Below are 26,105 nucleotides of genomic sequence, written 5' to 3'. Positions count from 1 at the left end.
AATTAGAGTATTCTTGTGTTTGCCATTTTAGATGCTCAAGCTAAACCAAGGGCAACGTTTTTATATAAACTTATTAAATGTTTGTGCCTTCGTTTTGATGTTGGTCTCATGGTGTGGGTGTGATTAGACATTTTTACATAGACAAATTAGAAACTTGTTACTAAGCACCAGATAGTCCAAGAACAGATCAGTCAACTTTTAAAAGCATCATTCCTAATTGTAGAAGAATGACAGATTAGTCAATTGTTAAGATATCACATATAGATCCTGTTTGACAAATAGAATTTAGAATTTAGCAGTTAGAGTTTAGAGTTTGCAGTTAAATTTTGAACTTTTTGTTCAACAAATGAGCTCTACATGTTCTAAATATACGCATGACGGCATGAGTTTTTCAACACGTTTGTATTACATGGTATATGTACATCACAATTCACATATATTGTTCACAAAAACTTTACGTTCACTTTCCTTTAGCCATACTCAACTGTAAGATAGAGGGCCGCGAAGAAATAACATTTTTCCAAAAAAAATTGGAAGACATTTATCACTCTTCTTGAATTAACAAGGTCACAACTCACAACTCACAAGCACGAAATAACTTATAATTTGAGTTTGACATGTTAAGTATTTAAATTATCATTCGAAATTATAACTCGGTATATTAACAAACCAAGCTTTGACCAAATCGATTCCGAACTATCCACAAAAATATTCTTATTCATGTACAACCCTCGTAGCTCCTAAAACATAAAATAGAATTAGGTAATATCTAAACTCTGTTAACTGTTAGCATGTAATTAGACCATTGATCATTCATTTTATAACACAAAAGATTCCGCACACATCAACAATTAGAATTAGCCATAAAAAAATTGACCTAAAATAGAATGAAAACAAAACCACTCAATATTCATAAATCCTCCATTCTCATTTTTCAATACTCTAACAATAACCAATACCAACAACATTACAAAAATCAAACACCCACAAATCAGAAAAGGATGTAATTTTTGAATACAATCTAGTTTAGTTGGTAAAGTCTCTCGATAGTAATACCCAAGACCTGAAATCAAATCCCGTCTATTTGTTGTTCTCAAACACCAACAAAAATTAAATGGACATACATTCTAATTTCTAGGTATTGGTAGAACCCTTAACAGAGGTCCAAAGACTAGAGATAGCAGCAGTAAGATGAGGCGAAATAGCAGAAATGGCAGTAAAAGTAGCAGCAGAAGCAACACCAATAGCAAGACTTTGAGGGTAACCAGGTTTAGAATCAAGCTTCATTTCAATAATAGCAAGACGGGTATTAGCAGTATCAAGTTTTCTAGAAGATTCACCCATAAATTTATCTTTTTTACCTCTTCCAGAAGTAATAACCTTAAAAAGCATGTGTTGAAGGTCATCAATCACTTTAATGGAAGCTTCATGAGAGTTCATACCTTGGGATTCGTAATGAGTAATTAGCTCTGTTGGTGTTGGAAGCTTTACCTTCTGTTTGTTGTTGTTGGTGGTTGAAGGTGGTGGTGATGATTGCATTGATTGGGAAGAAGTTGAGGAGTTTGGGAATTGGGGTTGCTCCATTTTTTTCAATTTGGTGAAAAATGTTGTTTTTTTGGGGGGAGGAAATTGGTGTGAGCGTGGAGTTAAATTGGGGTAAAGATAAGATTTTAATTTTGCTTGTTGGTCCTTTTTAGGGGAGAATTGGGGAGAAGGAAGTTAAATTGGAGAAGAGTGAGGAAGGATGTTTAGGCTTAAAGGGTTTTTGGGCCTCAATATTGAGTGGGAAAGGAGTATAACTTTTTTTTAAATTAGGAAAGAAAACTAGGAGGTGTTTCTACAAAGAAATACAATTTAAAGTATATTGGAGGATGGGTTACAAGTTAAAACATTCAACTAAATAGAAAAGAAGAAAAAGGAGCATAGTCTAACACAAGTAGAAGTTTCGCTGCAGCAAAAACACCTTTTTCCCATGTCCAACCGAAGACACCTTGTAATCCATCATGGGAGTCAATACAAACATCACTGAAACATAATAGGGTCTCAAATCATTCATAAGAGCAAGCCTGAGAGTGAACAGAGAACTCGAAGCTCGAAAACTGAGACCCATTAGCAAACCCTAACCTAAAACTGACGAGCAAAACAACCACTGCCAATGTTGCTCAAGAGACACCTTGACACTGGAGACACCGACATCGATGACCCGAGACAGATCGTCGGTGAAAGATGGACAACAGTAAAGGAAAAAGAAAGATGAAATGGAAAGAAATGTCCGGCTGAGGACAAAATGAAATGGCTAGACTAATTAGCTATGAAAGAGGGAGATGAATGCGACGGTTAGGGTAAATTTTTGATTTTTAGGGCCTACGATTTCTAGAGAGAATGGAAAGCCTTGGGAAAGAAGTAACTATTATAATCTGACAAGTATTCTCGAATTTTACACGATTTGTTTATTAATATGCGATGAAGATACTTGGAAATTTTTATATGATAGTATTTTAAAGTAATTTATTTTTTGAAATTAATTCTGACTTAGATTCTAAAATATAAATTTTCATTTCATTTTAGCATGATTCAAATTCAATTTCAATAGCTACCCACCTATAATAGATGGGTATAAATTTTCATTTCATTGAACTTATCTTAGTATAATTAAATCTATCTTAACTAATTACAACTCTTTTTATTTTTTGTGACACCTTATATTTACAATTATAAGTTAGAAAAAAGAATTAATTTAATTGAACAAATAGAATATGGTAAACAACATTGGTGCATCATTCTGTTGGATTTTTCTTTATGGTTGATGAAGTTCGTTGAGTAGATTCTATAGACGAATGGGTGATAAAATGCTAATCGTTAGTGGGTAACTTGCCTACTAACAGGGACAATATCGTCATTTCAACATATTTACATACATAAATAGGGGGTTGGTTGAATAAAAACAAGGATTTCGAACACACAAACAGGGGTTCATTTATCATGTTTTGAATACACAAACAAGGATTCTTATAAATATTTACATACATAAACAGTGGTTAGTTGAATAAAAACAAGGATTTCGAACACACAAACAGGGGTTCATTTATCATGTTCTAAATACACAAACAAGGATTCTTATAAATAACCAATTGTACTTTTGGGGAAAAAAGCTGAATCGAAAAACGCAAATCAATGCAACCTTTTTAATTTATATCAGAAATCACATGTTTAGTTTTTGACAAAATGTCGCCTTTATATATTTTTGTTTAGGATCTTTTGCCAAATACAACCCTTTAGAGTGATCACTTTATCAATTGCGGCCTTTCATTTCAATCTCTTCAATTGCAGCCTCAAATAAACCAAATTCTTGTAAGTTACATCCCAAATTCGACGTATCTTTACGTCTTTTAGGCTGCAACTTAAAAGCATTTGGTTTATTTAAGGTTGCAATTGAAGAGATTGAAATGAAAGGGCTGCAATTAACAAAATGACTACTTTAAAGGATTGCAATTGGCAAAAAAATTCTTTTGTTTAATGAAAATGGTTTTTTATCTTTAACATTAAGGCAACTTTTTGAAAAAATAAATAATAATTGTTGTTAGTGCCTTGTGGGTAGCATGCCCACTAACTATTAGTGTTATATGGCTCCTCTTCAAAGACACCTTTTTATCAATTTATTACCAAAATAAATTAGTTTAAGCCATCGATAATAGCAATTTCAAAGCCTTAATCCTATTAAGATGAGAACAACTATGTTAGTCGTCTACATAGATCATCCACCTCCATTCGCTTCTTTGTAATGCTACATGCTTCCACACACCTAAATTGTTCATGTCTTTTTTTAATTTTAAGGAGCCATCCACTCGAATCATACATAAATAATTCCCCACATAGTAGGTGGAAAAAGAGTAGAGATGTTCAAGGGGTTTAATCCCCCTAAATTAGTCAAAATTGTCATTTTAAATAAGAAATACAAAGAGAAGATTACCATGTAATCTCTCTGTCTTTTATTAGTTTATCCACTTTGACTTATAATATTATTCATCTTTATTACTTTCGCCATCATTTGTGCTTTATATGTAAGGAAAATATAATCATGTGTGATATCGTTTGATTCATCTCAATATGTAGTTTTGAAATATTAATTTTTCTTAATTTTTACAAATACATAATTAGAAATATTATTACTCAAAGTTTTACATCGATAAATATAAAAAGTAAAAACGGATAAACTAATAAAGGACAAAGAAAGTAAATTGTAAAAGGTTATAAAGTTTTAACGGGGGATTTAGTACGTGGGGGTGGGTGTTTGCTAAACGTTAGTATTTCTCGGTGTCAGAACAAAAATGTAGGCTGTAGCAATCAAAAGCTTTGTGGACAAACCTCTTATAAACTCTTTGCTATTGTCCTCAGGTCACCTGCTAAAAATTTCCTTGTCATTTACAGAAAAGGACCAATACAAGATTTTTAAGATTCCGCCTAAAGAGATATTCTTATTCAAAATTAGGAAAACAAAAGATATTCCTCTGTAACTAAGTAACTCCACAAATAATTCGGCACCCTCTAGAGTCTAACTACATCAAAGGCCTGGAAAAGGAGTAGAGAGAGACAGGAAAAGGGTGCTTGTCTAGTTAAATCTGGATGTTCGTATTAACAACTCTATAGGAATACAGGCGCCATAACCAGAGTAATCGTCGCAAGCATCTTTATCAGCACGTGGATTGACGGTCCAGCTGTGTCTTTAAAAGGATCTCCGACACTGCAAGCAATGAAAACAGACTTTCTTGAGTATAGCAGCAAATAGAAAATTCAGAGCCTTCAATGACTAATATTACAAGCAAAATGTAGACAGTATTAGTATCTCAAAACGAATGGAGCCACCAAAAGATAATAGGTAAGAGATAATAGTTGGCTCTAATCCTGCCATAGAACATCTATACAAATATATTAAAAGGCATGCGAAAACAAGAAACTGACGCTCTCCCTAGGGAGTTTTAGTTCATGTAATCCACGTACAATAAAAAATTAAGAAATTGCATAGTCTAGGGTTTGATCTCGAGACCTCAAGTACATATACTAAAGTTCTAACCACTAGCCTAAGTTGTATTTAGTGTTATTATCATAAAGTATTATATTAATAAATGAAATATTTTCTTACCTGGGGCATATCCCGGGACTAATAACTAGTTAATAGTGAAACTTGCAAAAAAAATGTACACTGTACACTTAGCTTTATTTCTAAACAAATAGGCGCACAGTCGATTCTTTTACAGGAAAAACAATTAGGAAATTTGTGGAACTCAAATCAAAGCTCATACACTTCGATCTACAGTGAGCTCATGCCTACAGCAGCATTTGCCGACTCCCTAAATCCAACTTGGCATTTTGACTCCCCCCGACATGGGTTTTGAAGACTATCCCCCCCATAAGGCCATAACCACAACTCCACACCCAAACGTCGTAACATACTAACATCCACCCTCATTTTACCCTTACCACTAATAACATAGATCCACAATTCCCACACCCAAATCAGCCACAACCACCCTTCCCCATAAATAAAATGATAATGTAATGAAGTCCATCTGTCAAAGCTAGAGTAATAAACTGCTCCATTACACTGTTGCTCCATGGCATTGAAACTACAAAGGTCTAGGTTGAAGATAATTACATAATCACCTGCAAACTCTTTATTCCTCTGATCCTCAACAAACTGCCAATTAATCACATTATATACTCCTCATTCAACATTTCAACAAGCAATACAAGATATCAGTAGGTATTGTCAGTTCAACAAGGATCTCCCAGTTGAGTCATTGCAGGTCAAACTAGGGAAGTTTATATGTTGATCATTCGTATTAATTTTTACCATTCAAACCACAATAGAATGATCATTAATAGCATTCTAGAAAGAGAGCCCAATTAAACCTCACGGTCAAACAGGAAACTTGTAGCAGGAATATTTAGCCACATCAGGGTCCCACAATTAAGAAAACTGGAAAGTGTTGAGTATGACAAGTGCATGCAGGAATAAGCAGCCCATGTACAAGAACAGGGTAGAAATAGTGCAGAAAAGAACACCGACTACCAAAATTCTCAATTCTTAGAATCAGACATTCTTCTTTCTAAAAACATCTTTAAAGATTGTACGCACCATATCGAGCAGCAGAATATCTTATATAAATTTTTAAAGGAGATCACAAAATATATTGTAACTTACGTGTCTCCAGTAATGGCAGCTTTGTGAGTGTCACTTCCCTTGCCTCCCAGAGCCCCGGTCTCTATATACTTCTTTGCATTATCCCAAGCACCACCAGCAGTGTTCAAGAAAAGAGCCATAAGAATGCCAGAAACAGTTGCAAACATCAAGAATGCAGCCACAACTTTGGCGCCAAGTAACGGGTGTCCAATATAATGTCCCAGTATTCGAAAAATAAGACCTGTATAACACCAACTTAAGTCAATAGGCAAAGTGGCAGTGGCAGTGACAGTGGCCGAAGTATTTAAAACTGTCAAAGTTTACTGGGAGGGATAGTAAAGCAGTTCTTTTTCAGAGACAAATAATACCAGTACACAAAAATGAAGAACCTACCAATCACTATCGGTGATATAATGGCCAAAGCACCAGGTTTAATCATTTCCCTTAATGAAGCAGATGCCACAATTGCCACACACCGACCATAATCAGGCTTTTCCTGGTAATCCTGTAGTATAATGAAAATCATTTAGTAGTACCAGAGACATGATACAAATCAAATCAAACAGATGAATACTCACCATAATACCAGGCCTCTCAATAAATTGCCTTCTGACTTCATTAACTACCTCCTGAGCTGTACGACCAACAGCTGCGCAGGCCCATGCACTGAAGAGGTAAATAAGCATAGAGCCCAGCAAACCACCAACAAAAATTTCAGGAATTGCAATGTCAACCTGAAAAATAGAATTTATCCGTTAGGGACATTAGAAGATCACAAAGAGATGAGCAAAGAAGTCCAGGTTTGAGCATATTCGAACCTCGGTGAAAGGTACACGGGCAAATGAAGCCACCTCATCCATGTAAGCACTGAAAAGAAGAAAAGAAGCGAGTGCTGCAGATCCGATTGCAAATCCTTTCGTGGTAGCTTTTGTAGTGTTCCCAACTGCATCTAGGACATCGGTAATTTCTCGAACACTTTCGGGCTGTAACAAAGCATATGATATTCTGTTAGCAACTTAGCATGAGCCAAGACAGCATATCGTATATAGACATAACAATCTTAAGATACCTGTTGACTCATCTCCACAATTCCACCAGCATTGTCAGCTATTGGGCCAAACATATCCATAGTCAGGACATAAGCAGCTGTGCTGAGCATGCCCATAGTGGCCACTGCTGTTCCAAAAAGTCCACCAGTAGGGTTTCCAGCTTCATCCAGCAATCCTGAAGTCTGACCCAGCCAGAAAGAAGAAATGATAGCAACGCTGATAACAAGAACTGGAAGTGCGGTTGATTCCAGTCCCAAACTGACACCAGCAATTATATTAGTCCCATGGCCTGTTGAGCTTGCAAGAGCCAGTGTACGTACTGGCTCATATTTATAATCAGTGTAGTACATGGTGATCCGTACAAATAGATATGCTGTTATAATTCCCACTAGCCCACATAATGCGAAATTCAACCAAGCCGAAGGTGCCTGTTCCGTGTAAAGCAACCAGCGTGTGGACTGCAAACATCAAGACAAATACGAGGATCAAGAACTATCATAATCTTCTTTTTTGGCAACAGCACTATCAAAAAATGAGGAGCTCCCCCCCCCCCCCCTCTCTTGTTAGAACAATTAGTAAGAAGCCTAGAACTCAATCCCAAACTATGCCTAAAGTTAATGAATAAAGTGCTGAAGTGAAATAATGGGAGACAATAGATTCAAAAATGACCAATAGATAGAGGAGACCAGTGGAGAAGTCAAAGATTGCTCTTACCACACCAAAAGTTATAACCGCCAATACTATGGTGATAGAATATCCTTTCTGAAGAACTCTCATTGGATCTTCTACGGCCATACCAGCTTCTCGTGTGCTTCTTATTGAAAATATACCCACAGAAGATATGACAAGGTCAAAGGAGTGAACCACCAAAGGGAACAAGATAAAGCCAGATGGATCTGTGTAAGCAGAAAAAAGGACAGCTAATCTATAAGATGCAAGAAACTGCACAATGATGCATTTTTATTGAGACACTCTACATGTAGATCTCAGATGAGCGAGTGGTGAAGTTTGATTTCAAGAGACAGCCACAGATAACATATAGCATCTTATGCAAAGACCAACGTGCTGCTAGTGGTAATAAAACATTCTGCGAAGGTTGTATGTACCTTCAATTTTACAACGCTGTGCCATTGTCCCACCTAATATCATGGCACTTATGATCTCCGCAGCAATGCTTTCAAATAGATCTGCACCACGAGCAGCACAGTCACCCACATTGTCTCCAACCTGTAAATCAAGCATCATTACTTTCACTTTTCATCATTCATTTAATCATAACATGTTTCCAGAAAAACCTTCGGATAGCCACAGTACACCAGCGAGCAGCATATGCATGGAAAAGCACCACAGATAAATCAGATTAGAGATAAAGAAAAGGAAGGAGAGAAGGATGCTTCTATTTGGGGGCATAAGCTGCAGCATTTCCACTTTCCTTGCATAATCTGATAGATCAACACTTAGGCTTTGCCATTGATCTGTTTAAGGTCTTACGTTCTCAAGACTAATGTAGTTGTAATATGATTAACTCTCAGTTTAGAATTTCCCAAATGTGAAAAAAAACGGCACAAAAGACAGAGAAGAGCAAAGAACCAAGGACATGAAATTCACCTCAATGGAGCTTGGTGACTTCAGAAATTCCAACCCCAACCCCAAGAAAAACCCAATACAAGAAAGAGTAAGTATGAGGAGGAATATCACAGCAAAACTGAGGATAGTTTTGCCACTGCAAAAGTAAGGCACCCCATTGCACTGCATTGCTCAAAAAATATATATATTTGTTATTGTGCAGGTCGCTGTAAAATAGTCGCTATGCAAGTACTTAATTAGTGCAAGGATGGGCAAATATGGGGACGGACCTGTTTACGAGATCAACACTGGGTTATAAAGCACCCCAGATAGTTAGCTAGCCTATACTTGTCAGTTGTCACAATATGAGCAAAAGGGGTTCCCAATACTACAACACAAAAGCGCTGCAGAAGTTCCAGTGCATTCTCTGACATAGTTACATTCCAAAAATTTACTCCGCATATAAGATTACAACACAATCCTCATCATCAAATGTCACATAGAGGCATGCAGTGACTAATTGCAATCTGCGGGGTTGAGAGGTTAAAATTTTCTTTTAGAATGTCGGGAACTTCACAATTTCAGTTGAAAACTGGTTCACTTAAAGGTTTTACCAGGAAAGCATGAGTTCAATTTCAAATGTTGGAGAGGACTTACAGTTGGTTTTGGACTCTTGGTCATTGACAATGCATGAAACTATTACATACAAAACAAGAAAAGAAACTAAAAAGCTCAGTTCCGAAAGCATAGAATAATATACCAGGTCAGCAATGACAGCAGGGTTACGAGGATCATCTTCAGGTATTCCCTGCTCAACTTTACCAACAAGGTCAGCTCCAACATCAGCTGCTTTTGTGTATATACCACCACCCAATTGAGCAAAGAGGGCGACAAAGGAAGCTCCAAAACCATACCCAACAAGTAGAAGAGGCACTGGAAAATAAATATTCAAGGATTAATTATCATGCCAACTTTAGCAGCACATGTATGAATTAATTGCAAAGAAGATATGTTTTTCTTGTACATCTCCATTCAATAGCCACGGCAATCTAATAAAGAATGAACTAGCAAGGAACAAAGATGAACATTATCCATACACCACTTGTGTAACTACCATCTACCAACCCGAAAGGATGAACTAATAGCTACAGACCTACAGTGACAATCTGGTGACAGGAGTGAAAGAATTCAAGAAGCCAAAAAACACAACAGCTAGCATATGTCTCTGATTTCCCACCTTTGAAGCGGAGGCTACTCTGTGAGCTATGAAGAAGCCGTCAAAAAAGTATAATATGCATATACAAAGTTATTTGAATTTGTATGCAAATAATACCAATCAACGTCACTGAAAGTCCATTCGAGTGAAAGAACATTTCACCATCTTAAACTCAACCTAACTACTAAGTTTTAGAAGAAACGACTAATGTTCTCCTTCCTTTTGCCCAGATTTGGAAGTTTTCCACGATACAGTACAGAAACTATGCTAGTGAGACAGCTTCTCATGTTTTCAGAGGAATATCCTTGAGCCAAAAAGGGACTTGAGAGCATTTGAACAGTCTTTGTGCATAAGTTTGGAACGAACCGATGGACTTGTGAGTCTTTGAACTTTTCTCCTAAGCAAAAACATAAGAAGTTTGCAACTGAAGACGCAATATTCTTTTTCCTTTTAACGGTCGTAATAAGTATCGCGGACTTAAAGGTGGTAACCAACATTGGAAACTCTGAGCGTAATCATAGGCATCATGAATTTAAGATCAAACAAGAACACAATAATTAGACAAGGCATATTATGAAGCAAGAAGTTGTCTCCAATTTGTTGCACGCCTAAGATCAAACGATCAATATGTTAGGAATATTATGTTCAACAAACAAGAAAAGGCAGAAAAAAAGGGGGAACCGAGCACACTTACAATCTGTGACTTTCATTGAGCCTTGTGAATCCACACCCAACCAGACATAGAAGGTGGCATAGAGGATGGCGATGCCAAGTACAGCCATACCAACGACAATCAAAGCTGAGAAACCACCAGCACGAACAGCTATCTGCATTTATTGTTCGCATCTCATAAGTTTCATGCATATGTAGAAATACTTTACCGTAGAAGAAGCTATAGACACCAACCTGTAAGGCTTCTCTAGCTGACCGCCTTGCTGCACTAGAAACCCGAACATTTGCACGAACAGACACCCACATCCCAACGTATCCAGCTATACCGGAGCATAAAGCTCCCAATAGAAAAGAAATAACAGTAATAAATGCAGACGAAATCCTGCATCAGAACATAAATAGAAAAGGATAAAATGGTTAAACACAAGCAAATTGCGCAGAAAAGTATTTTTTTCAGTTACACCACTAGAAAACATGTTACCTCCCAACACCAGCAGCTTCTTGTTGGGGAGTCCTATCCCGCAACAAATATATACTGAGAATTGCCAGGGCTAGCAGAACAGCCATTTTGGAGATGGTACCATACTGGGTCCTAAAAAAGCCTTCAGCTCCATCACGTATAGCATATGATATCTAGCAAGAGAACCACACAGGACATAAAAAAAAAAACCAACAAGTCATACTAAGTGGCAGACTGTATCATCTTTAAATCAACAGTGATGGTAATAAATTTGACATAAATCTACATGAGACAAGAGGGAAGCAGCTGTGAAAGATTGAAATACTGTCAAGGAATAATAAATTCACAGCTCCTAAAGGTATCAATATAAGAAAACTCTCATTATTTAATTCTTTGAAACGAGAATATGGAAGGCAGTAATGCAAACTCACATAGAACAATCAGACAAATTTCTCTTAAGCAATATTGAGTGGCAAAGGCAGCATGAGAAGAATAGACAGTAGATCTCCATGTTCCTTCTTTTTGTCTAAAACATAGTTTGCACAACTATTATGAAGGTAATGAGCAGAGCCATGCTGAAGGAAACATCCTCCAGTGTACTTCCCATCAAAATTATATTAATGACTACAATAAGAAAGCCTTTCAGCCCAAAGACATTGGTCCCAAACTTTCAGATGGGAGCATTACCCTCTCAGACTTATCTTCACAGGCCATAGCCACTACAGTATAGCAGAGGAGGACAAGTTAGCCACTACAATATAGCAGAGGTGGACAAGTCAGCCACTTCAATGTCAATATCTTATGAAATCATCAAGTTCAACTGTCGAGCTCCCCAATACCACCCACAAAACAAAAAGTTAAAACTAAAAATTAACATCGCTGCTCTAGTCACATTAAAAAAAGAAGTCAATACCCCCCCCCCCCGGGTAATATAGCAGGCTCATTTCGGCAAATTACTAGTGTCTTTAATAAGCCTTCAGTATTACATAATCAAGCAAGAGAGAAAGAGGAATTAGAGAACCCCCTATGATACTCCTCTATAGATATGAGAGAAACTCATTACTAAAAATAAACAAATATTGGAAACAGAAATTAACATTTCACAATTTATACACAGACCAGCTAGATATATATAATATATTGGAAGGTGAACAAACTGAATACATGTGAGAGATATTAGTAATATATGCACCTGGGCCATTTCTGGAGGTCCTTCATCCTTTGACAGAACCCACTTTGTCAGATAGATTGACAAAAGGAAGCTGATGATGCAGATGGAAAATACAAATACAATGATTGGAGAAGTGCTCGCTCCGATATAGAAGATAACTCCGAAGGCCAGAAGCATAAGAATAAAAAGTACACGAGTGTTTAACCCCATAATGATTTGAAAAACCTGCAGAAAGAGCTGTTAGCACAGTCCATGATTAAATTTACACATGTACATTTCTTAGACTGAGGCCAACAGCTGGAGACACAAGGAAACAGGGAAACTGAAATGCATAGCATCTTTAAAATAATCACTGGAAGTTGGCCTTCCATAGCTAATCAAACTGTCTCCACCCAAGCCTCCATCCATAAAGTACACTTTCTGATTCTCCACAATTTGAGTTAGGTTACTATCCTACAGATGGACAATTTGATTTGTTTTTCACAGTTGGCAACTTTTTCACAAAGAGAAGTACTATATACCACAAATAACTTGTTTCTTTTAATTAACTAACTAGGCTACCGCACATCTGAAAAGATAAGCTTCCTAGACAATAATCTTAAAACTAGCAGCCTTTGCTTATCATTCACACATGATGACAGGAATTTTAAATCAACAACAGATAATTAAGAATGCTGCAACTTGCTTTATACAATTTTTATGCTCATGTCGATTTTAAAAGAAAAGAAAAATCACACAACATTTTTTCTCATAGGGAAAAGAATATTATGTCCCCATTTCATCTTAATACTTTGAAGAGAATATTTTCATATGACAAGCGAAATACTCCCTTCATTCCATAATTTCCCTCCTGCAGGCAATGTCCCGGTCACAGTGAAAAGTATGACCATAAATCCTCAATAAATATATAACAGAAAATGATCTCATGTACAATCTCGTGAAATTCATTTTGATGTGTATTTTCAATACAACTTGTTCAAATTTTCAGATTTTTTTACTAATCTGTAATTAGATACATTAATGATCAAAGGTGCATCAGAAGCGGATCGCAAGATATTTTGGGACAAAGGTCGTACTATATAGGTGGATATATTATAAATTGTTTTGCATATTACACGACACTTCTTCCAAATAGAAAATTTCTGTAGAAGTGTAATACATATAGCTAATCCTTAAGACTACAGGAATTCTAATAATATATATCCACGCAAAAATTACATTGTAAAAGTAAAAATAGAGGTAGAAAAACCAATAATGATGAAAAATAAATAAACCAAGAAAGAACTTTTTAGACAAGTTATAATTCCTGTAAAACAAACAAATGAAAGTTTACATGACATATCTCCATGAGTTATAGTAATCCCTCGCATTTTAAGCCTTCATACCAACTCTAAAACAAAAAGTACAGCAAGATGTTGAGTCTTTGCCATTAGTGTCCTATTTTCCTTAATCATTTTAAACTTCTATAGGAAAATCATAAACAACACTACAACAGAGATACACAATGCTTCCCATTCGATGTTCTTAGCAAGTTATCTTCAATTCTAAGTTTCCTACTATCAGCTTTGTTTCTATATGCTACAAGCCCGTCCTTAATTCTGTTTAACTTCTAAAATGTACACTCGCATTGAGATATTGTTCTCATCTACATGCTTATATGCAACTCCCTTAAGCAATACATAACAATTATTTTCATTTAATTTACCTTGTATTATATTTATATCCATGAAGATGCCAGCAAAATGTGGCTAAGTCTCCTCTACATATCTTATAACATTCCATTATTTATAAGAGAAAGATGCAACAAATTATTTTGATAAGCATATGTACACTCATGTAAAACCATACTCAATACATGGGACACATAAATTATTATGCTTTCACTTCAAGTACACAGATTTTTTTCCAATGGGGTCAAAAATTCACCATGCTTTTTGCTTTCAGATCATGAAACAATATACTATATCAAAATGGCTCATGAAATCACTGCAACTTCTTATTCTATAGTTGCAGATATTATAACGTATTGGATCAAGATGAACTAAAGTTAGCCTTTTTAATAGTAAGCTTGTGTACAGCTAATCACCCCTACCATTCAGAGGATAGAAGTCTCTTTAGAAGCACTGGGTAATGATAATGATGATGTTGATGACTAAGTTCACTACTGCTAAAAAAGACATCTTGTATTCCTATTAAGGAACTATGGATCCAGAAATATAAAAATGGAGATGAGACAGATATAATTACAATATTACATATAGATAAACTTTAACTCAATATCACTCATAGAAAATTAAGAACAGAGGGATACCCAACAGACCCGCATAGTTCCAACACAACATCGCTGCTATTAACTTACAGCCCAAAGCAGTAAAATCAAACTGGTGCACAGTGCGGGTAAGCAACATGGAATGTCATAATCCACTCTCTAAGCATTGGAAAAGAAGATCATACTACTTTCACTTGAAACATTTTATTTTGGTATGTAGCTTCTCCTGTCAGGTTCTAGTTCCAAGTACGAAAAGCAGACATACACGGTTTAGATTCAAAATTAGATCGTTGTAATTGTCTTCTGCACTCCACTTTAATATCCCAAATCACTTCTCATAACAGCATTTACTATTCGTCGCGACCATATATGACATTTGTTTCACATCATAGTTCCTTGGTATAAGCAATTTTCAAGTTGTTGAGATGTCATAAGCATCTCTTTACAAGAACTTAGATGCTAACAAGCTGCCATCAATAAATCCCTACCACATGATGGGAATCGTTTCTCATTTGCTCCGACACTCTATTCTCTGAAGAAACTCAATTTTCTTTTTACAAAGCCTGCAAATGATTATGCTGACATGCAGCTTCATAATGGAAAAAAGGCTCCACACTAAGAATCCAGAAAAGGTATCACCATCTTTTACATATATCCCACAAAATAGTGTAACTTTTGAGACCTGTTTTCTGATTGAATCATCAACTCGGGGTAATCACAATTGTGTATCTTTTGTTGGCAAAAGATCATCAAATGGCTAATCAGTTCTAAAAGTGAACTGACCCCAGATCAAGTACAAAAAAGACAAACTAAATCCATACATCAAAACATCTTTGCCCAACAAAATTGCCAAATTATGGGGAAAGAAGTCTTACCAAGGGGGTGTAAGGTTTGGTGCGCATGTCGGGAAAAGTGCGGGGCCTATCTTGGTAAGGCCCCATGGAACCAGTCTCCATATCATCCATCATGATGGAATGGGTGGAATTCACCCTCCTAGCCACTGGAAATGGGCTGAACTCGCCACTTTGGGGGAACTCACCCCCTGAACTTGGTCGCTGTATTTTGAAATGCTGTTCTTCACACCCCCAACTGCCTCTCAGAGATCCTGATAACGGGGGATTTCACCTCATTCAGATACAAAGCTCCAACATAACCTGCTTATGGAAACCTAGCAACTCGTCCAGTTTCTTCTCACTTACAAGCTCGTATTTCTAACTTCAAACAAGACTTCACTCTTTTTTTCTCTTCTACTGACTCCGCTGTGCAAATGAATGACACTCCAATAAATACAATAAGCCCAAAAAACTAAAAATAACATGAGCATTGCTCTTTTTGTAAGATAACAACCTGCACTTTTTCATTTGTATACATAAATTCATCTTATAATCTTTAAACTCCCTTCTATTTACATCATCTTCCATCGATCATACTAAATCAAAACAAGCTATTCTTCCCCATGATTATATGACAAAAATTACTTCAACAATCGTCCTTTTTTCCAGACTCATACTTCGTACAGAAATAATTAGTTCTGAATCTTTCTTTTTCACATTATAAAATTCGGATCCATCTAGCACATTACTATCGCTACATTCATATGGAAAGCAGAAATTAAACCTCGCGAACCAAAATTCTATCGACTAATTCGATTCAACACAAAAAAAAAAAGCGACAATCAATTAGAGAACAAATAATGAAATTAGAAAATCAAACAGACAATTGAATGCATTTTAATCAACGATCAGATGAGTCAAAGGTTGAGATCCGGGTAAAAGAGGAGAGAGAAAGAGTTAGAAATGGAAATTTCAAATTGAAACTTACAATTAAAATGAAATGTAAGATAAGATCTTTTGATTTTGTTGAAGCTTCAGCAGCTATCGTTAATGGCTGTGTGTCACTCCTGCAACTCCTCAAGAGGGTGGAGAAGGAGGAGAGAGAAAGTGAGGGAAGAAGAATAAGAGCGAGAGAGAGAATTTTTGGTGTCTGATACTGACTTTTTGTGCATAAAATCGTCTTTTATCCTAATCACGTTTCTAACTGGTTTCAGGTTTTGCAGTTCCCCTCACAAAATATAAATATAAATATAAAGACTGATCGAAATGTAATAGTTATTGAAGTACCAATTGTGCTACTTTCTGGTCCTACTGTAAATTTGTATTAGAAATGGAAATTCATATAATATCTAAAATCCAAAGCAAACAAATGTCATGTTGCCGCATGTTCTTCACCTTCTCAAACAATTGAGATAAATTAAATAGTAAAAATATGTGTTAAAACTCAAACCCGCAACATCTTTTGAGATATAAATACACTAACCAACTAATCTACAAACTCATATTGATTTTTCGTTTTTTCACCATATATCCCTGACAAATTTATTTTTGCATCATATACCCTATCAACTTTTGAAATTCACCATATACCCTCCACTTTTCAAAAAATACATCAAACCACTCTTTTGACTAACGTGTTAGACTTCCGTTAGTCATTAACCCATAATCTCCCCTCTAACCATAATTAACTAACCTAAATCTAAGCCTAATCCTAAACTACCTAAGTCCTAACCCTGACCTTAATCTAATATCCTAAGTCCTAACCCTAACCACCACCCCTCCCCCCACCCCATCCCTTCCCTCCACTGCCTCACCATCCCCTCACCACCACCACCCCCGAAGCCCCCCTCCCCACCCGCAGTCGCCCTTCCCCTACCGTCCCGAACCCCCTTCCCCTACCGTCGTGAACCCCCTCCCCTTCCCATGCTGTTGCGAACCCCATCCCCTCCACACCTGCAGTCGCGGACCCCCTTCCCCTCCCCACCTACAGTAGCGAACCCCCTCCCCGCCCCACCTGCAGTTGCGAATTCCCCCCCCCCAATCGATCTGCAATGGGTTCACATCCTTAGTTCCTCCAAATGCTTCATTCAATTCACTCTGACTTCATGACGGATTCTTTGTCAATATGTCAGTCCAATCGTCCTGTGGCGAGGAATCAGATTGCAACTCCAAGCGGGTTGCTCTGTTTGACCAATAAAGTTAGAGGGAGGGGGTTACGGGGCATCGGGGGAAGGGGATTTATAGTATTAATTTCTTGTGAATGAATTTTGGACAAAAAGAATAGACATAATGAGTTAGTTTGACTGAATTAAAGAGTATCAAAGACAGTGAATGTTTCAACTTTTCAATTGGACGTCATGTATACCATTTTCCCTTATAAAAAAAAAGTCAAGATATTTGTCCATTTAATTTTTGGATTGAAACATTTAATGCAATATACCATTCTTAACTTGTTTAGAATGACAAGTTGAAATGAGAAAGAGTTCTTAAATTATTTTCTTTTATAATTTTTTTTCATTCCCTTAGATCATAAGGGCAGTTTAGTATTTTAGAGCGGGACACCACCTCCTCTCTTCTTTTGTATAATAGAGATTTTTCTTTTACGATTTATCTTGCATCAATCTCAAATTATGCAATTTTAAATAAATATTTCCTCCAAACAAAGTTATGTCAATTTAAAGTTTTTATTACTTATTACTCCATTCGTCCCATAATATATGTCCCGATTTCGTTTTTACACGGAAATTAGATAAGTGAAATCTTGTTTTATTTGGATAAATAGATTCAATATTATTGGGAAAATTTACATTAATTTTTTCTTTTTAACAAAAAATAAGAATTGAACATTTAATATTACACGATTTAATGTGTTGAGAAGTTCAATGAGGTAGAAAGATCTCATTTTGTCATTAATAATGGTGCATTGGAAGTTGAATTTATGAGGACAATTTGGAAATTATATTGTTTTGATGAGGGTATTTTGAGTATAATTATTGATTGAAAATAGAATTAAGACTTACTCCCTCCGTCCCAAAATATAGTTCCCATTTCTTTTTACACAGTCTTCGAGACGTATCTTGACCTATTATATCTTCTATTTCGTATTAGTAAAAAATATAAAAAAAATTGATATTATGAAAGTACACGTTGAAACGAATCCAACAAAACCCCACATGAATATGTTTTCTTGTATACATTAATGAGAATATTTAGTCAAAGATTTTAAATTTTGACTCCCAAAATAGAAATAGGAACTATATTTTGGGACGGATGGAGTATATTTTAGGACTCCTTATAAAAAAACAAGACTTATTATTATGATATGCAGGTGATTTGTGCGTATATTGTAAATACTAAGGGGAATTAACTTATTAAATGTTGATGTCCTGGTGGTCATTTTCGCGATGGAAGTGGTAGGCTGATAGCTACAGTGGGGGGAATATGGATGAGGAGGAAAGTAAGGGTGAGTTTAGCCGTATAGGTGGAGGGAGTAAAGACTTAGGTAGTTAGGCGGGGTCGATATCATAAAGGAGAGGGGGAGGGGGAGGGGGAGGGGGAGGGGAATCAGAGAGAGAGGTTAAACTGCCAAAGTGTATAATTAGGGGGCGTTTGGTTGGGGATTCTTAAGAAAGGATAAGAGAATCAAATAGGTCGATTCCCTTACTTATTGTTTGTTAACACATTTTAATCATTCTCTTTACCCTCCTCATTACCCCAAAGTCCTCTACTTCCATTACCCATCCCCCCTAAGGTTTCACCTACCCTCTCCCTTCTCTACTCCATGGTCACCTTGACCAATGGTTGACCACCACTACAACCACCACAACCACCACCCCAGACATTGTACTACCACCCAAACCACTGACCCACCATCCTAGCCACCGTCACCGCCACACCAACTACCGTCACACCAACCACCGTCACCGCCACACCAACCACCTCCACCGCCACCGCCAAACCACCGGAAAAAAATCCACCACATGCACCCATAAACCCATCACCACTTCCTCCCAAACAACACAACCACCCAAAAATCCACCAACAACACTTGAAAACCCATAAGCCTAAAAACTTGAAAGAAAAAAAATTCAAGAGAAAGAATGGATGAATACTTCTTCTTATCAATAATTATGGCTTTAAGGGTCAAATTCGGCCATGAAAACTTTAGATCTGAAGTTTTTATGGTTGAATTTGACCTTTAAAATCTCAAATTTCTCCTTCAATGGTGGTAGAAAAGAAAAGAAAGAAGAGGAACGATGGTTACTTGGCGGTGGTGATGGGTGGCGGTAATTTCGCGGTGGTGGTGGACGGTGGTTATTAACAACAGTGAGGTGGCAGAGGCGAGGGATGGGGGTAACGTGAGGTGGAGGTGGTTCTTGGAGAGAGAGGGAGGGGGAACATGGTGGAGGATGGTGAGAAGTTGAAGATGAGTTTTTTTATCCCAAACAACCTTTTTAATCAAAGGGTTTTCCTTTCCATTCTCCTAATTTCTCTTTCTTATACCCTTACCTTTTCCCCTATCTAAACCAAACACCCCCTTATATGACAATATTTCAAGAAATACAAGATGATGAATAACCATTGAAAAAAGAGGACTTGACTTTTGTTTTTCTTTAAACTTTGTTTTCTCACAAGTCATATCCTAAACTTAAAATTGGAGTATGATCAATATATTGATCCTAAAAGATATAATGACATGATCCTCCTAATATTTACAATAATTTCTCCAAAACACATACTCTTCCAATTTGCAAAGTATTTGGATATAACAAACCAAATAAGATCATCTTATCCTTTGCTTCTTGAATTTCACGGTGTTAGTTCTTATATCCTTTCTATAACTAGACATTTGATATTGATTCCTACTCTTCCTCCTCCTCCTATGTGACTTGCCTTGGAAATGAACAGACACTTCTCCTTTCTTCAATTTTAAACTCTTACCATGATGCAATCTTCGCCTTCTTCTTACCTCTCTACATGATTTTCTCTTTGTACCAAGACTTGAGCGATGATCATAAAAAACACTCTCATCCGTTGAAGCTGAGATGCTATTAATGCAGCCCAACTCAACATCCATACTTGGTTGTCTGTATAAGCGACCACGTCGCCCACGATAAACTCGTTTTGTGTGCCGGATCTTATGCCAACAGAAACAGCAAACGTAGTCTAATGTTAACCATGAAGTTTCACAAGCTGCCCAACACATCTTACATAGGATCTTTGTCACACATTGGCACAACCCCAGCTTGTATAACAGGTAAAGGAAAACCAAGCCTGCAACAATCATCAATTCTCAGCTTATACTTTGTTCAAATTGTATTTTCAGAAAAAGATAAAAAAGTATGTAGTTATAAAAAGCATAGCTGTAAAAGAAATTTGTTTAAAGAACATTTTAACTCTTAACGTTTCTTTTTTTTTGCAATCACCAACTGTCATGTAATCCTTTGTTTTATTGTATGGAACTACGAATATTTGGCTACGTTTTTTTAGCCAAATTACCATTCCACGAGTCTAATAGGTAATTGTTGTAACTCGATCTTATGTGCGCCACACAACTCTCATATCTCTTATAAGACTAACTAAAATTCAGGCAACACAAATATATAGTGTATGTTAATAAAACAATTAAATCCATTAATGTGAAGATGGTAAATGTTCTTACATAGGTAGGATAGACAGCAAACAAGCAGAAATTTCACCAAATCCGCTATGCATATGTGCTCAATAAAACAAACAACATCCCATATTCCAACACACACATCCCTGTAATAATATCACCCAATCTCATTCTTAGTAACATTCTAAAATTCGCAAGATATAAAATAAGAAAATTTGACATAGAATAAGACAATTTTTGACCTTACACATGGAAATAACATCAATTTGAGAAAGTGAACAGAAAGTAGGGATTATTCATATCGATTTTTTTCCAAAAGAAAAAAGAGTTCGAACTTACTTGCATGATCGGCCAAGGATTGATTTGAAAGGAGTAGCAAGAGCGCTTGCGATCGCGGAACCAACATCACTTAGAACTTTGCTTGTGGAAGATCCCATTTGTCAAACTACAAATGGAATTATTGATTTAAATTTACAATAATTCATACTCGAAAACCAAAATTGTCTTGCCCAGTGGTTAAGATTGAGGTGATGTGAACGATAGGTCACAGGTTCGAATCTCCCATCCCCTTCTTTGTACTTTCTACTGCCTTCGTGACTCATATGGATCAAAAAAAAAAAATCCATACTCGAATATCTAATGCTAAACTACAAACTTCAAACCTTAAAAAAATACCATATATAGTAAAAATTACTCCTAAACAAACTAATCCTTCAATAAAGAATTAGAAATCGAACATTTTAGATAGAAAATAAAACTGGAATGAAAGTAATCTGTAGAGAGAGATGAAGCAAACAGAAGAAAAGCGGCCATGAATTTGCTCGAAAAATGGTGAGTGACATAAAGAACAGGGCAAGTGCCTTATCACTTCTTTGGTTCGTTTCAGAGTTACTTCGTCGGACTTCAACACCCCCTTAAATCCCTAATTGCAAAACAAAAACTCTAGAGATTTTGATTTCCATATGCGACAGAAGACGGTTACATTTCTTCACATTAACAAGGAAATGAAATGCGTCCACGAATATTGATTGGAGAATCGAAATTTTTTGTTAGTTCGTTCGGTTGTCGAAGTTTTTGTTCCCTAGTTTTTGGATTGATTGTAAGAAGAAGTAAGTTGCAGTATGAAGTACTATGAAGCAATTCTGATCCATCTAGCACATTACTATCGCTACATTTATATGGAAAGCAGAAATTAAACTTCACAAACCAGAATTTCAATCGACAAATTCGATTCAACGCAAAAAAAAAATACGGCAATCAATTGACGAAATTAGAAAATCAAACAGATTAAAAAACATTAACATTCATAAATGCGTTTTAAACAAGAAAGAGTTAGAAATGGAAAAATTGAAATGGAAACTTACAATTAGAATGAAATGTGAGATAAGATCTTTCGATTTTGTTGAAGCTTCTGCAGCTATCGTTAATGGCTGTGTGTGTCACTCCTGCAACTTCTCACGAGGATGGAGAAGGAGGAGAGAGAAAGTGAGGGAAGAAGAAATATAGAGCGAGAGAGAGAATTTTGGTGTCTGATACCGACTTTTTGTGCATAAAATCTCACGTTTCTAACTGGTTTCAGGTTTGCAGTTTCCTTCAGAAAATATAAATACTATGATTGAAATGTGCAAAATGATACTCTCAAAAAAAATGTGCAAAATGATAATTGAAGTACCAGTTGTCCAGTTTTGCTATTTTCTTTTGCCTACCAAGTACACCCCGTTTAATAATCGTAAATAAATAATGGTAATGTAGTGAGTTTTAAGTGTAATATTATAAGGAACATATCCTTAAAATCTCCATGTTGAGACAATTTCAATCCTTAATTTTGTGTTTTTTCTCTATGTGGAAGTAATCTCATCTCTCACCAGGTACTCTTAGGCTATGTTCTTTTGGACTGAATCGAACTATACTGAACTGAACTAAACTAAACTAAACTAAACTGAAGTTCTCTGAACTGAACTGAATTAAAATGAAATGAACAAAAATTGTGAGAGGAAATTAACTGAACAAAACTGAGCTGAATTTGTCTGAACAGAACTGAACTTAATTCAATTTTTATTAATCCAGTCCAAAAGAATCGAGCCTTAATTTTTTTAAAAAATCACCATATACCCTCGCACTTTTAAAATTTCACCAAATGTCCTTCAATTTTATGGTAATACATACATCCAATTGATTCTGCTATCAGCCATCTGTTAGTCCTCCGTCAGACCAAAAGTTAATACATCCACCATTGACCTCATCTCCATTCCATCCACCAAAATTATAATCTCCACCACCAACATCACCTTCCACTTTAACAGGCCACCTTACCAGAGCCGACGGAAGGGCGGCGCGACCGGGGCGACCGCGCAAGGCCTCTGCCGGTTAGGGTCCCCAAAATCTGGTATGGTATATTATAACGACGCCTCAAACAATGACAAGCAAAATTGCTTTGGTTTAGTGGTGAGTGCTTTTAAATAAAATCCTCTAGTCATGGGTTCAATTCTTCACAATGATAGTTTTTTGAAAAAGCACACACTAGACATGGAGACACAACTTCCCACAATAATTACTATATTTCCCCATAATAATAATTACTACTGTTTCCCATAATAATTATTGTTGTATGCAATACTAATAATCTTTTCCTTTCCCCTTTTTTGGCCTTTTCACATTCTTTCCCTCTTAACGCATACTTCTATTCTTATTTCTTTTCTTTTCACTTTTCTTTTTTTTTAATATTAATTAATTATATTGTTTCTTCTTTCTTAATCTAGATTATTTTGTTCCTTCAAAAAAATATACTAGGAGAAAAAATAGTTTTAGCCATCATCTATACTGAGTATTGTAAGTACTCTGTATATATATAGAGAGTAAAAAAAAAAAAAAAGGGCCCAATTTTAAAAAATTGCACAGGGCCCCGAAAATCGTTGTCACGGCCCTGCACCTTACCATCCATCCAAAACCTCTCTTCCTCTTTCTTGGCCTCCTACTTTGCACCACCACACAACGACTTCCACTCTTCGGCCACCAATGCCCCCTCGCAAGCCACCTTTCTGGCAAATCAACCCCTTCAAAACCTCCCTTCATCTTCCTCTTCGTCACTCACACTCTCTATTTATTTTTCTTTCTCTCAGTCTATTTTTCTCCTCCTTCAATCGTGCTCAAAATCAAACCCTACAACTAGGAATGTTCATTAAAAATCAAAATCGAAAAATCGTACTGAAATACCGAAAAATCGATCTAAATGGGTGGTAATTGTACCGATAAAAAAATATTTTAACGGTACGATTACCGAACCGATAAAGTTAACGGTTATATGGTACGGTTGCGGTTATGATTTTTGAGTAAACGGTTAACCGAAATACCGAAATATTTTTTCTATTTAATTATTATGAAAATTTTTCAAACAATTACATTAATTCTAATATTTGTTACTAAATTACAACAATTAGATAAAGTATGTAATTATTTGAAAACTCTAGTAATTATAAGAGTTTTTTGCAGGGATATACCAAGGTAGAGTTTGTCTTGTAAGAGACCGCCTACTTTTTAATTAAAATTAGGCAATGGTATGCCCAATATTAAAAACAGAATTAGTCCAATAGTGACTAGGTTAATTTCTTTCAGTGACTAATTTAATCCATTAAATGGCTAAGTCTTCTTTTATATTAAAATTAGACCGTCTCTTTTAATAATTTTTGACCAAGGTATTAGAGCATTTTGTGAGGATATACCTCACTAAATTTTTTTTGTGGGGATATATCAACCTAAATTTAAGTTTTGTTAAAAGGTACCAAAAATACTAATTCTCGCGAGAAAGTCAAATTTTCGGACTTTGACTTGCTTAATTACTCTTTGTATAGTGCGTGATATTCAATTGCTTCTATTACATTCATTTTCCTCCAACTTCATCATGGCTCACTCGCTAGTTCCTACCAAGTCAAAGGCTGGAAATTTGACTTTCTCGACAGAAATAGTGTTTTGGTATCTTTTAACAAAACTTAAATTTAGGTTGGTATATCTCCACAAAAAAAAAAAATAGTGAGGTATATCCCTACAAAATGCCCTATTATCCTGGTATATTCCCACAAAAAACTTTTAATATAAACACTATAATTAAGAAATGTAGTTAAATATTAGTGTTAGTTATGTTTTCCAATCGATTTGTAATCCACTTTACAATACATTTTCTATTTGAGTATATATAATATTATAATATGTGCAAAAAAATAGAAAATATATATGTACATTACGTAAAACATAATATATAGTATAGCTTAAATAACGGTTAATGGTTAACCGAAAAACTGTACCAAAAAAGGTTAACCGCTTATGTGGTAACCGTCTAAACGGCCACGATTCGCATAAAGAACGAACCGAACTTCCGGTTACCGAACCGAAATATTATTTCGGGATGGTTAACCACCCATGAACACTTCTACCTGCAACTTTCACTAACAATGGAAGAAGAAGACGGAGAACCACTCAACCCATTTGGGACCCTAATCTCGCACGCTATCTCCTCTATATCATTATCATTAATGGTATAAACTTCAAAAAATTTCATTTACTCCACCAATTGCGTTTCTCACATGGCTTTCTTCCCTCGAGCTCTTCCTTTGAGAATTCCACTCCCATTTTCAATCTGTATTTTGAGGAAAAAAAAGATAAGGGAGAAGGAATATAGTCGACTGAGAATGGAGCGAGAAAGTGAAAGTAAGGTTGTGTGTTGGTGGCGAATTTCCGGGGACATTGGCAGACACAACAAAGGGGTAGTGCTGGTGGATATAGTGGTGGTTGGGCTCGTAAGCAAGGTTGCCACGGAGGAATTAGAAGGGAAGAGATCGGAAAGGAAGAGAGAATATATTTAAAAAATTCAAATAAAAAACATTAACTATGGTTGATTATGTTGGTTAGGGGTTAATAAATTAGTTAAAGAGTTAATGAAGTTAGTTAGGGGTTAATAATGACTAACTAAGCCTAACACCATTAGTCATTAACGACACATGTTATTTGTGTAAAATTAAGGGGTATTTGGTGAATTTTGAAAAGTGTGAGGGTAAATGATGAGTTTTTTAAAATTTGG

At 36.0% G+C, this 26,105-nt stretch overlaps 3 protein-coding genes across 4 annotated transcripts; all 3 read right to left on the bottom strand.

Moving 5' to 3' along the window:
• Positions 1-907: 907 nt before the first annotated feature.
• On the bottom strand, positions 908-1,690 carry LOC104908680 (hypothetical protein). Its single transcript, XM_010697822.3, has one exon. The coding sequence runs from the start codon at positions 1,582-1,584 to the stop codon at positions 1,135-1,137; it is 450 nt and encodes a 149-aa protein (XP_010696124.2). The 5' UTR covers positions 1,585-1,690; the 3' UTR covers positions 908-1,134.
• Positions 1,691-4,368: 2,678 nt separating this feature from the next.
• On the bottom strand, positions 4,369-16,632 carry LOC104908681 (pyrophosphate-energized membrane proton pump 3). 2 transcript variants are annotated; one of them, XM_010697823.4, is made up of 15 exons: positions 16,406-16,632; positions 15,460-15,843; positions 12,337-12,540; positions 11,166-11,317; positions 10,919-11,066; positions 10,707-10,839; positions 9,557-9,729; positions 8,337-8,457; positions 7,945-8,126; positions 7,251-7,688; positions 7,000-7,164; positions 6,760-6,915; positions 6,575-6,686; positions 6,203-6,422; positions 4,369-4,741 (listed from the first exon to the last, which is right to left on the bottom strand). In XM_010697823.4, exons 2-15 carry the CDS (start codon positions 15,550-15,552, stop codon positions 4,642-4,644), a joined length of 2,397 nt encoding a protein of 798 aa, XP_010696125.2. In that variant the 5' UTR covers positions 15,553-15,843; positions 16,406-16,632; the 3' UTR covers positions 4,369-4,641. The 2 variants fall into 2 exon arrangements, with proteins under 2 accessions (XP_010696125.2, XP_048490125.1); XM_048634168.2 differs by lacking the exon at positions 15,460-15,843.
• A 3,428-nt stretch (positions 16,633-20,060) lies between these two features.
• LOC104908682 (hypothetical protein) lies at positions 20,061-22,667 on the bottom strand. The gene is made up of 4 exons (XM_010697825.4): positions 22,399-22,667; positions 21,374-21,479; positions 21,080-21,180; positions 20,061-20,691 (listed from the first exon to the last, which is right to left on the bottom strand). Exons 2-4 carry the CDS (start codon positions 21,469-21,471, stop codon positions 20,201-20,203), a joined length of 690 nt encoding a protein of 229 aa, XP_010696127.2. The 5' UTR covers positions 21,472-21,479; positions 22,399-22,667; the 3' UTR covers positions 20,061-20,200.
• Positions 22,668-26,105: the final 3,438 nt, after the last annotated feature.

Source organism: Beta vulgaris, chromosome 7 (assembly GCF_026745355.1).
Source record: "Beta vulgaris subsp. vulgaris cultivar EL10 chromosome 7, EL10.2, whole genome shotgun sequence".
Taxonomy (NCBI): Eukaryota; Viridiplantae; Streptophyta; class Magnoliopsida; order Caryophyllales; family Amaranthaceae; genus Beta; species Beta vulgaris.
This window is presented reverse-complemented; position numbering and strand designations above follow the sequence as displayed.

Bases quoted from the DNA above. Each gene is read 5' to 3' on its own strand.
- LOC104908682 (XM_010697825.4), bottom strand. From the start codon at position 21,471: ATGGGATCTTCCACAAGCAAAGTTCTAAGTGATGTTGGTTCCGCGATC. The intron at 21,181-21,373 runs GTAAGTTCGAAC...ATATTATTACAG, and splicing joins ATCCTTGGCCGATCATGCAA to GGATGTGTGTGTTGGAATAT. The intron at 20,692-21,079 runs GTAAGAACATTT...TGATTGTTGCAG, and splicing joins TTGCTGTCTATCCTACCTAT to GCTTGGTTTTCCTTTACCTG.
- LOC104908680 (XM_010697822.3), bottom strand. From the start codon at position 1,584: ATGGAGCAACCCCAATTCCCAAACTCCTCAACTTCTTCCCAATCAATG.
- LOC104908681 (XM_010697823.4), bottom strand. From the start codon at position 15,552: ATGATGGATGATATGGAGACTGGTTCCATGGGGCCTTACCAAGATAGG. The intron at 12,541-15,459 runs GTAAGACTTCTT...CTCTTTCTGCAG, and splicing joins CCAAACCTTACACCCCCTTG to GTTTTTCAAATCATTATGGG. The intron at 7,689-7,944 runs GTAAGAGCAATC...TGATGTTTGCAG, and splicing joins CGGTTATAACTTTTGGTGTG to TCCACACGCTGGTTGCTTTA.